General features: G+C 36.9%; 1 protein-coding gene across 5 annotated transcripts in view; it reads left to right on the top strand.

Moving 5' to 3' along the window:
- LOC131440213 (prion-like-(Q/N-rich) domain-bearing protein 25) overlaps positions 1-11,666 on the top strand; it is a 60,173-nt gene extending 48,507 nt beyond the window's left edge. For all 5 annotated transcript variants that reach the window (XM_058611293.1, XM_058611291.1, XM_058611294.1 and 2 more), the window contains exons 2-8: positions 3,933-4,228; positions 4,289-4,406; positions 4,552-4,827; positions 4,900-5,139; positions 5,197-5,745; positions 11,030-11,179; positions 11,247-11,666. In XM_058611293.1, coding sequence (XP_058467276.1) covers positions 4,118-4,228; positions 4,289-4,406; positions 4,552-4,827; positions 4,900-5,139; positions 5,197-5,745; positions 11,030-11,179; positions 11,247-11,350 — 1,548 coding nt within the window. In that variant the 5' untranslated portion in view covers positions 3,933-4,117 and the 3' untranslated portion in view covers positions 11,351-11,666. The remainder of the gene's footprint in view (positions 1-3,932; positions 4,229-4,288; positions 4,407-4,551; positions 4,828-4,899; positions 5,140-5,196; positions 5,746-11,029; positions 11,180-11,246) is intronic.
- Positions 11,667-12,459: the final 793 nt, after the last annotated feature.

Genomic DNA, 12,459 nt, shown 5'->3' with positions numbered 1-12,459 from the left:
TGTTTCCTGAGTATAGCCATCATCTCTAAGCATTGAAAAGAGATGCATACTCCTCAACCGATACGTAACATAAACAAATAATTGTTCCATATCTCATACTGGAAAAATTGACTAGTTTCTTTTGTATTGAATATGTGACATCTTCTGTAATGACATCTGCTCTTACTGTTGAGCATTGGAATGTTCACAAAATTTAGAAGTAGTTACTCGTACTTAGTATTATTCTTCACAATATAATATATTAAAAATACTTCGGTACAATCAATTAGAATGGCCTGGCATTTTCGAGTCATGCTTCTGACAAGGTTATCCGAGCAACTTGTTGGAAGAGAACGAATTTTCCAAATTTCCGGAGAGAGTTTCTTTCAATTATTTGCAGTGTTTTTTTGCAAATTCGCTCATCAGGATGGCCCAGACATTTTTGATAGGTTTCGTAGCGCGATTGAGGCTCTCAAAATTGCTTTTTGAGTGGTTAGTGAAATGAACTCAATCGTTTTGTTATAAAAATAACTCCAATTAATTCAACTATAGAATCTTTACTATTTCGCCACTAATGTCACGAGATAGTAACAGACACAGATACTCGTATTTCGTTGTACTATTTGTTCCTATCTCCACAGAAAGTTTCACATACCATTCGATACAGTTCGTCAAAATCGCAGAAGGGGTGTGAGTGTAACATTTTTGTGCACTCACTTCTATCATTGTTACAACGAACTTAGGTCTTGTGGTCCTGCACAAAGTTACTGAATTTTATCCAGATCGGTTTTGGAATTACAGGGTGAATAAGGCAAGAAAATTTTTTTTTTTATATCGTTTATTTATACCCGGCTTTAACCTAATTTTGGTCGTTCGCCGGGGAGAAAATAATTCAAATACTGGCACTTAGATGACCTATCCGATTTTAACAAAATTAGTTTCAAATGAAAGAGCTTAGGGTCTCATAGCAAAATCGTAAGCTTTTATTAATAGTGTTTTTTTTAAATGATCGTGAAAAAAGAAACGAATTTCTCAAATCCGGTTCTAGAAAATTTCTTCTTTACAGATATTGTTAGTTGAAGGCTGAACAGACTCATTTCAGTCACAACGATTCTTGGTTCGGAAGCACCAAAAATAGTGATTAAAACTCATAAAAAGAACAATTTTTTCGAAGATGGTTTGACTGGTTTTCACAAATTTGGGTACGAATAAAAGTTCGTGTGATCCTATAGATTTTTATTAAAATGTATTCGGGTTCAACTTTCATACCAACTGAGCAAATGTCTGTGTGTGTATGTATGTGTGTATGTGACAAAAAATGTAACTCGATTTTCTCAGAGATGGCTGAACCGATTTTCACAAACTTAGATTCCAATGAAAGGTTTTCCGGAATAACAGGGTTATATGCAGGGACGCCTGTGATCAAGCCAAAATCTGGGAAAATCTGTGCTCGTATCCCGTGCCAGTATAGCAGATCGGAATCAATTTTGTGAGCAAAAATAGGTGATTGAAATCATTTTGATGAGTAAAAAAAAAGGTCTTGCTACCAACACGCTCTGTACCTTTTTACTTAACCGCTCTGTACTTTTTGGTGCTAAGCTGCGCTCGATTTCAAAAATCTGTGAAAAACTGTTATTTATTTCTAAATCTGTGGAAATCTGTGAAAATCTGTGCTATTTTTAAAATCTGTGCAGAAAGTTCAAAATCTGTGAAACACGGATTAATCTGTGAGCCTGGCATCCCTGGTTATATGTACCGAAAAAATGAAAAAAAAATTGTCTCAATTTTATTCCGATCCGACTTCCGGTTCCGGAATTACAAGGCAATATGTGCAAATCTATGAGAAAAGAGCACAATCGATTCTCTCGGAAATTTATTAACCGATTTTTACAAACAAAGATGCAAATGAAAGGTCTTTGAATTGTTTAAAAAGTCCTCAAGAACATGATCCAGATCCGATTTCTGGTTCCGGAATTACAGTGCGATTAGTAAAAATTTTCAATTTCGTGTGTATTTTTTTCTAAAGCGTTGGCGAAACGAGGTGCACATTTCAATAAAATTTACTGGTAAATTCATCTAGTTGGCAGACCTTGTTAGTTGGTGGATATATAAATCTACTTTGGGACTACTAGTGCCCGGTTTCTGCTTCCAAACGCACCGGTAATAGTGAAGAAAAGCTCCAAAACCGGACCTCGCTTCGATTTCGCAGCAACGGTTAAATCGACTTTCACAAATCATTATTCAAATTGAAGCTCTCAGTGTCTTAATAGATACTGTGCAATTTCATCTAGATCCGACTTCCGGTTCCGAAATTATAGGCAATGAGTATCAAAACTTTCAGACTGTCATACAAAATTATGCAAAATCGGTACGTGCTGGTACGGAAGAAGAAGAAAACGCATCCGCTTAGCACACAGCGTGCTTTGTTAAATTTTATTGCCACATTTAAATCTATATTAACTTGACATAGCTGTTTACAAATCGAAAAGATGATGGTAGTTTTCGATTTTACTCAAGTTTGAGAAAAAATCTTGTCAGAACATAAGTAATATGAGAAAGGTATCATTACACCACTAGGTGGATTAAAACAGGTTCTTCTAAATATAATTACCTGCTACAAAATTGAAGGATTTAGACTGAATAGTTGATTCATTGTAGTAAATTAAATTCCATTGCAGTGAAATTAAATTACCAAACAAAGAACAGATTTCACGCGCGTCTTGATTGTTTATCATTTTTACTTTATTATTTATGCGAAAAATTGACAATTAGTTATATTGGTTGATCTGGGCAGCCGGCTACCGAGAAAACGTTATCAATTTAAGAAACAAACAAGTATCTATGTTATCTCTGTTTTTAATATTGTAATATTTACGGATCTTTGCAATAGTTAATTTTTATCACTCAATTTATAATCGTGAAAGATAAGCAATAACATGAAGAAGAAAAAATATCAAATAATTTTAAAAATCTGATTACTGAAGGGAAAAAGAAACTCCTGCAATTGTCGCCTTTTACGACATGGAAACAGGAACCCAGGATCTATTCTTGTTTAATATTTTTTACGCCGGATTCTACACGGCATCTAGGGTAGTACTGTCCGGAAAAAGATAATAGGTACTATCAATCTCCTAGTGGACCACAGCCCCTGACCATTTCGGAAGTATTACAAATATAGATTAGAAAGTCCAAAACGGGACTTACTTCATTTTCATAGATGGCTTCTTATCACAAACTTATTAATTTTTGGTTTCTGATAACATTTCAAGCAAAGAGTATTTTTTCAAAAGAAAATAAACAAAGAGAAACTGTATTCTCACACGAGTATGTGACAATTCGTATCAGTCCGGACTTACTAAAACTAGAACATAGATCTGTACGATTGGGATAGCAGTTTATGGATTTACAAAAATCGATTTAGGCTTTTTTGCTACTTGAATGGCAAAATCAATTTGTTTGAATGGCGGTTGTTATCTGTATGTGTTCATGTTTGTCAAAATCCTTTGAATGTTAGCTGGATTTTTTTAATAAGAAAGAATTACACGTTCCAGTAACACTAAAATCGATTCGAATCTAACTAAAAGTTTTTCTTTGATTTGAAATTTTTTCAAATGTATCAGATAGAACTAGCTGTGAAAAATATTAGAATATTCTGAACGCAAAATAACACTCAAGGCCAATCACCTTTTCGATTCGAGATTACCGAAGTTCTAGGTTAGGTTAGTAGTACCATACTCTGCCTCGCATCCTAATTATGTAGCTCCCTTGTGTGCATACAGCGAGGGTGGCGTGTCTGGGAACCATAAAATTCTGAACAGCCGCACATTCACTAAATTTATTACCCTTTTGGACTCTCTTTCACCGTTATCGAGAATGAAAAATCAGTTTTTTTGTCTAGTTTGGGAGTAGTTTTCGGTTGTGCTCGCTGACGAAATATTCGTTTTTGCTTCCAGGATCTCGCAGTGTTCTCTGGCCATGCATTACGTCGGACGACTGCAGTAAGGTACCTCAAGCCCGGTGCTCTATTTACGGTTTTTGCCAGTGTCCGGCGGGTTATGTGTTTTCCACCGACGTCACACGTTGCCTACCGGAGTCGCTGTATGGGGTAGCGTGTCAAGAAGCGGTACAGTGTTCTCATATGCTTACCGGTGCCAAATGCGAGGCCGGTTTGTGTACCTGTGATACCAATTACACCTACGTCCGCGGACGATGCCGCCAGCTAGCAAATCTTCACGAACAGTGTAGTGAGGTAGGACCCTATGGAATTCGGGCAGCTGCATTGCGCAAAAACGAACGATTCTATTTGCAGGATATCGACTGTTTCTTCAGCTACAACCGAGAGGCCGTGGTCTGTCTGGATCGAACCTGCCAGTGTGCACCGGGATTCTACGAAAGAAGTACCAACGTTTGTCGACGCCAAGTTAATCGTAAGTAGAATAATTAGATACAGTATTTGTCTCAATCCTATCATTAGTTAGCCTAGAACTCTCTGCTCCCTTTTTTCAAATCTCCAGAACTAACCAATCATTTTATTACTTCACGTGAACCTAAAAACGATGATTTTTCTTGTAGTTGGCGAGGAATGTCTAGTGAATCAGGACTGTATCGGCGATACGTTAGAATGCCAAAACGATAAATGTGTAGATGTCACAAATGCAAAAACGTTTAGGGATGTCGCTGTTCAAGCTAGATCACTGGAAGAAGTGGAGACGAAAGACAGTACTTGGATTGATCCTGAACAGCAGACTATTCAACGAAGTAACTGCAATAATGAGATTGGAAATGATGTACGCAAAGAAAGCAGTTCTAGTGGTACAAGTGCGAAACGATGCGATACGACAGCAGTGTGTAAGTATTCTGATGCAAGTTCCGGGTTCCAGTTATTGATGTACATATTATATTTTAAACAATTGTTGACAGATGGAGATTCGTGCACCGACGAAATGCAGGAATGCCCTGGCTTGCCATATTCGGTGTGTAAAATGGGTCAATGCCATTGTCGAGAGGGATTCTACAGCGTGCAGGGAACTTGCAAGGCAGAACTGGGCGAGTTTGTTAGTTCCCCTGAAGATTGTGGAGGAGGCATTTTGTCTTCGCAAAGTAGATGCGCTTGCAAAAACAATCAGTTTTATAACTATAACATGAGGACCTGTTTAAAAGGTATTTCATATATGCGATAAGTAGAATTATGAAGTCAATAACCTAGTCGGTTGACAGGTGCTCTCGGCATCAACACGTCTTGCACTGCTAGCAGCCAGTGTTCGCCTTATGGAGAAGCTTATTGCCCGAAAGTGTCGCCCAAGAGATGCAATTGTTATCCGTACGCTGTGTATGACGCCCAAAGACAGATGTGTGTCCACAAGAAAGGTTACGAGGAATACTGCGAGGAAGACAAACACTGCTCGTTGGCAAATGCACGCTGCAGTGAGGTTAACACATGCGTTTGTAAGACAAACTTCATTCATGTTAACGAAAGTTGTAAAGCCGCGAAGAATGGAGCATGTGACACCGCAGACGAATGTGGTTTTGATAAGGCACAATGTGAGTATGATGAGCAAACTCAAACGAAGAAGTGTGACTGTGTGAAAGGGCACATCTATCTGGAAAATACGTGCCTAAAGGAAGCCGAAACGTATGAAGAGGAATGCGTAGCGAACGAACAGTGTCAGCCGTTGCTCGGGAAGCTAGCAAAATGTAAAGACAGCAAATGTCAGTGTGACGAAAGCGATACACATTACAAAGACGGACAGTGTCACGTGAAGAAGAGTGAGTAAACTTTCCTCCATCCAAGTTTTAAAATTGCTGTAAAAGTCATGCATGCGAGCTCAAATATTCGGTTATAATTTAAATCAAGTGCATGTGCACATGCTTTTATTTCCCTTCATAATTTTATTGGGCTCAACATTGAGGCGTTTGAAATTGTACGTGTTCCGATTTATATTCTCTTTTCCTGACACGCCTGATGCAGAATTCCGACGTCGTAGACGGTTCAGGAAACCCAATGGTAGGTTGAACAATGGCTGTAGATAGCTTGATAAAGGCAAACAGTTAAGTCAAAGCACCGATATTAAATTAGTTTCCATTGTTCTTCATACTATTATGTAGGTTCTTGTTCATTAAACTGTGAATATTTTGATTTACGGCTTTGCACTCATGCAGGGTCGACGGAAGCCCTGTTGGGAGCAGAGCTGCTAAATGTCACTATCAACTCACGACGAAAATTGGAAAGCTAATGTCACTGGACTGCTGCCAACCAGGCTCTGGTAGAGCCTCATCATATATTGAGTGTCTGAGAGCCGATCTGTCATAACTTAAATTCTCTTGATATTACACTCACCAGGACGCTCATTGATTGCCGATGCGATTGATATTATCTTCATTTCTCCTGTCACTGCTTGATTACGATGTGACTAAATTTTAATCAAGCAACATAAACATTGAATTAAATGCATTTACATGATTTACATCAATAAACTCCGAAGTCCGATGACTTTTTGCAAAGAACAATGAACTTTATCAATTTATGTTTATGTTAGTACTCTCATGGATTTTTTTTACTTCAACAGAGAATAGGAGAATGGGAGAGAAAGCAAAAAAGTGACTGAGTATACTTCTACTTGGTCATAGAACTATCGAGTATCTCATTTGACAGACACTTTGACCGTACTGATTACAGCTGACGATGATTTTTGTCAGTCTGTCAAGGTCATTTGACATAACTGACAATTTGCAGCTCTGGTTGGGAGTATACTGAACTACACGCCTGGAAATGTGGTTTAGGGGTTGAGGCCAGTAGTGCGCGTATTATACCTTATGATAAAAAAAGAACCGGAATTTTCATTTTAAAATTCCCGCGCTTGTCCAATCGGTAAACTTTTATTCTTTCAACGTTGGCAACACTTTTATACACATTCTGTCAAATTTTGACGCATATCGTACGATTAGTTTTTGTTCGGCGTCTATACAAAGAAGTTGAAAAATTTTCGTGTGGCGATTTTTATAATGGATGGAAATTTAGAACAACGTGCGTGCATCAAATTTTGTGTTGCAAATGGATTTAAGTGTTCCGAAACGTTGAAAAACGTTGTTAGAAAAGGCCTTTGGTGAATCGTGTCTAGGAAAAACACAGGCATACGAGTGGTATAAACGCTTCAAAGGTGGTCGTACAAGCTTGGATCATGATGAGATCCCTGGCCGCCCAACAACATCTGTTTTTTTCGATATTCGTGGTGTGGTGCACTATGAATTCCTTCCGGACGGTCAAACGGTTAATAAGGAATATTATTCGGCCGTTATGCGTCGTTGGCGTGAGGCCATTCGCAAAAAAGGCCAGACTTATGGAAGGAAAACTCATGGATTTTACACCACGATAATGCGCCGGCTCACACAGCGTTGGTTGTGTCGTAGTTTTTGACCAAAAACTCAACCAATATCATCAACCAAGCACCGTACTCTCCAGATATGGCCCCGTGTGACTTTTTCCTCTTCCCTAGATTCAAATTGCCATTGCGGGGAACGCGTTTTGAGACCATAGAGACCATAAAAGAGAATTCGCTGCGTGAACTAAAGGCCATACCTTCGGCAGCCTATAAAACTTGTATGGAAAATTGGATCAAGCGTTGGCATGCATGTATTGCCGTAGGAGAAGAGTACTTTGAAGACGATAATAAAGAAATTTATTAAAAATTGGAATTTTGCGTTTTTTTGAATAAAAACGATGCCAAAATGAAAAAAAAAATTCCTAGAAATTTGCCAAAACTGTTTACAAATTGAGATGGTTATGTTAGTTTTTACTCCAAGAAAGTTTCTAATTTTATTCAAGCATGGAACAAAAATTTTCTTGATAGAATATTCTAGTGATATTTTCGAATATATATGTAATATGGGAAAAGCATCAACCTTCTAACGAAACCATCAAACGTCCTTCCTTTGACTGAAATTGAATTACATCGCTGGGTTTACTTTAATCTCTTTCAACTCCTTCAATTTAAGCTTCCTATTATTAGTTTCCGGGAGAGTGGTTCAATGCACAGGGCGCTGGTCTTATAAGTCAGTTGTAGGATATTCGAGACCCGACCTGGAAAGATTCTTAGTGTCAGAATTGAGATTTCTACGTACAATTAGTGCATATATATATAGCACATATCACTTCGTAATTCCAGAACCGGAAGTTGGATTCGAATAAAATTCAGGTCCTTTGTATAGGATTACGAGACCTGTCATTTGAATCTAAGTTTATGGAAATCGGTTCAGCCATATCTGAGAAAATGGACTGCCCACATATACACACTTACAGATATTTGCAGAACTTGACGAACTGATTTGCAATTCCATACTGGAATTAATTTTTTTTACATTAGTCACCTTCTCATGATGTTTCAAATAGTTAATTCAATGTGTAGTACAACTTTCACATCGAATTTTAATTTAATTGGATTTAGTTTGATTTTTTTAAATGCGCTTCGATCAATGTCGGATTGAAGCGATGGTAACAATAATTTATACAATCACCAAAACTTTTAAAACACCAACACTGGAATCATAATGTAATTGATTTATTTATGGGTTTTGGCACCGCATGGGTAACAGTTTTGCAAAGTGTACATAACTTTTTTCCTGTTTTATGGTTCGTCTTCGACTCATAATTGCATTAGCAGTTTATTTTGAACTAAGTGAGTAGCGATTTTATACATGAGGGCTCAAATTGTACGATCCCCTGGTTATTCGGAGATTTGGATTATCATGGATTTTTATTATGAGAAGAAAGAAATAAATCAACCCCTGATACGAAACTGATCAGTTTCGGTATGCCAATACAAAAGCTGCATACCGATACCTTTACTTTAGTTTTACTTCAAAGCCTTGGTATTACATTCCTGTAGTGGAATTTGTCTTTCTGTTTCAACAGACTCCAATTCAGAGTGTATAGAAGCATTGCATGGCTGGTGCTACGATTCTACTGACATTACGAATCCTTCCAGGTCGGGGCTCGAACATACGACAACTGGTTTGTTAGAACAGTGCCCTATGCATTGAACCGCCAACCCGGGAGTTTTGCTCACATGTCATATTACTACGGACAAACAGTCGATTATGCTTATGACAGACATGTGATATCGGTATCACTGTACACCATTAAATCACATGTCTGTCACCCTGAATCACGGTGGTATCACGCGAGCATCATGATACAAGGGTGATTTCCGTACTACGGTCATTCATCGTTGTACTGCGCAAAATCACATCACTGTTTACTGCTACCAGCGCCATTGGCGAGCGATGGTGAACTCATGAAACAAATTCTTCTGAGCATCAAATAATAAACAACCATCGTCATATTTAAAAAAATCTCGGCAGCATAAAACTTATATACTTTGTAGCATATTTTCAAAAAGCAGTTAAACCAAGAAATATTCATCAATTTGGTGAAGTTTTGAAATACAAATATGGAAAACAATTTATTCATATTTGTTCACAAAATCAGCACTATTGAGTAATTGCTTTCTATTCAATGACAAGTAAATGTATTGTTGAAATGGATTTAAAAACATAATGATTCATATTTTGATTGCACATGTGGTAATAATAAACGATAAATATCCAATACATCAATAAACCAATTGTGTAAACATCCTGTTTATTGATGACCTATCGAAATTCCATTTATAACATTGGTCCCCTATATTCACTTCTGGAAACTCTAAATCTTCTTATTACTTCGTCTTGTGTCATTGGGTTGAATGCCGTTCGATGGAAAGAAAACTTGTTTTTAAATTGTTTAGAAAGAGTCTTATTTTGGGTATGAATAGAGAGAACAGCGAATCATGTCTTTCAGTGTGAGTAAATTGAAGCAGAACACGTACCAAGTTACACATTTAATTTAAGAAATACTTGTAATAGTTTACAGTGTTACTTCATAAATATAGCATAACAACTTTAAACTTCTCAAAATCCTAATAAAACCATTATCAGATTATATTCCAGTGTAGTAGACCGTTTTTCATAAGATTTCTGAAGCACTATGCTATTATATAATAGCATCAAACCTATATCAAATCTATTTCGGAATGATTTAAAATTCAAGAAGATTTTAAATTCAGCTTTATGATGAACATAATCTTTTTTATGAAAATTTCGTGATGAATAAACTGTTACGTTGACCGGATTTTTCTGAAATATGTGTGTGCCATGCCGTTTCTGATGGTTACATACTAATAATATCTTTATAATATAATTTATTTACTATTTTGAGACTCAATCTTAATAGTTTATGCGCTCTTATTTTTAACGTGAATATGCGGGTGAAAAAAGGAATTATGACTGAACACCGTGAAATTTATGCGGATTTAGCAAAAGTCGGTAACATTTACAAACAAAATTTAGTGATTCATCACCATTTTGGTAGAAATCAGCGTCGTTGCAAAAAAAATAGTGCTCGTGTTCCGAAAATTAGTTCTAAAAGCCTTTTATATTTCCTCCATTCTATATTTATATTTGTTTTTATTTTTTATCAGTGAATTTTACGGTAGAACATCAAAATTATAAACATCTAATTTTCTCTAACATCTAAACAATGAAGGAAAAAATCCTGTATCCCAGAACAAACGTGTCAAAAATGTACCTTAAAATCATTAAATTTGATATGAGTGATACTGTCATCCAATGAACACTCACACACAAATAGTTTAATAGCTAAGACAGAGAGACAAGATTATATCTGTCATAAATTAGTTACTAGTAATAATCTTCAATCCACAAAAATTTTTGGTTTCTATATTATCGATCATCGGAGCTGGGAAATTAAGCTAAATTTTTAATTTTTTCGTTTCACAGTACATTCATTCTGTGCGCAAAACATGTCTGTCACCTCATCGTTGTACGCGTACAACGTTGTACAGAAATCATTGTACGGAAATCACATGTCTGTCAGCGGTATTACGGGACATCCACAATTTAAATTGCTAGTTAATTCAAATGCATGCACGGTTTTTCTGTGATAGAGAAACTACGGTGTACTGAAAAAAATATCGAATAATTTGATTTCTTCCAGATCTGAGTGAACGATGCGACCGATCTAGTGAGTGTTTCGTTGATGACAAAGCCGATAATGTGGAGTGTCGCAACTCATCGTGCCAGTGCAACTTCGGTTTCACTCCGGATGTCGAACAACAGCGCTGTGTCAAATCTGTCAAGGGAAGAAGTAAGTGCTGCGGTTCATGACTGCAATGATATGATGTGCTAATTGAGTCTTTCCTTTATCCGTTCAGATGCATCCGGGCGACCCAGTGCGTTGAAAGTAACAACGCTTCTGCTGATAAGTGCAGCTGTGGTAATTACGGGATCAGCTTTACGAGATGCCTATTACGCCTAGTAACCAGTCCATAAGCTATTTGACCAAATTTGGATGAATGATTCCTGCATCCTCCGAGGGCCCAGTCAGACTTACGTAATTATTCGAGAATAGGAGTCGATTCATAATATAGTAATACAATGACAGACGAGGTTAATTATAACTATTATAAACTAATTACGCTGCATCATGTAAAGGACTCGTGTAATGTATGACGAAAGCGGCATATTTCTCTGCACATGTAGATAACAATTATGATAGTTTTGTTAAGAAGCAACGGTTATGATATTATGCAACAAAATGTAAAGCGTTTTGAAAATATAAGCAATAATTTAAACTCTTTAAATTGATTCATACTATATTTTCGAGTATACTGTATTTTGAAAAATGCTTTGTTTGAAACAGCGGCACCAGTTCAACTTTTCGCCTAACTTGTCAGTATTTTGCTTAAAATGGAAGTATTCGAATCGGTTGACATGTTGACAGCACCCGAATCCCGCGACATCTAATTGGGAGATGAATCAGACAAGAAAATAATATCACCTTTTGTGTGTAAAATATTCAATGTGCAGCTTTGCGAGTAATTGTAGATGTCCATTCTTGATGCTGCATTCACGTCATGCCAAATTTTTGCTTTTGGTGTATACGGAACCGCAAAACCTCTTAATTTTGTACTGTTGTCCAATAACCTAATTTTAGGTAATTGGGCCCTTGCAAACGTGTGCTGAAAGGTGATTCATATCTACTCAAGAGTAAGTTATATTTTTCTTCTAGTTTACAAACTTTTTTAACCCTGCTTGAAGATATTTGAAAATTTTTCCTGGTATCTCTATTAATACTTACATACAGAGCGTTATATTTAGTATCGGCTTCGGGTTTTCACGTAGTCACTCACTGCAGCTGCTGAGCCTGTGAATTACGAAGAGCAGAGCAATTGTTGCTTTTCGATGGCATTCTAATGATGAAAGCTGCTCGTTCTATTACCTCCAAATTAGTAAGTCAGCAAAAGGACAGTTAATATACACATATCGTGTTTACTAGGTTGCTTGATGATAGAAAGGTATCCTGAATAGTTGACTCGATACAACAATTTGTATCCCAACCCTTTCTTGGTTATCTTATGGCAAATA

Source organism: Malaya genurostris, chromosome 1, assembly GCF_030247185.1.
Source record: "Malaya genurostris strain Urasoe2022 chromosome 1, Malgen_1.1, whole genome shotgun sequence".
NCBI lineage: Eukaryota > Metazoa > Arthropoda > Insecta > Diptera > Culicidae > Malaya > Malaya genurostris.
This window is presented reverse-complemented; position numbering and strand designations above follow the sequence as displayed.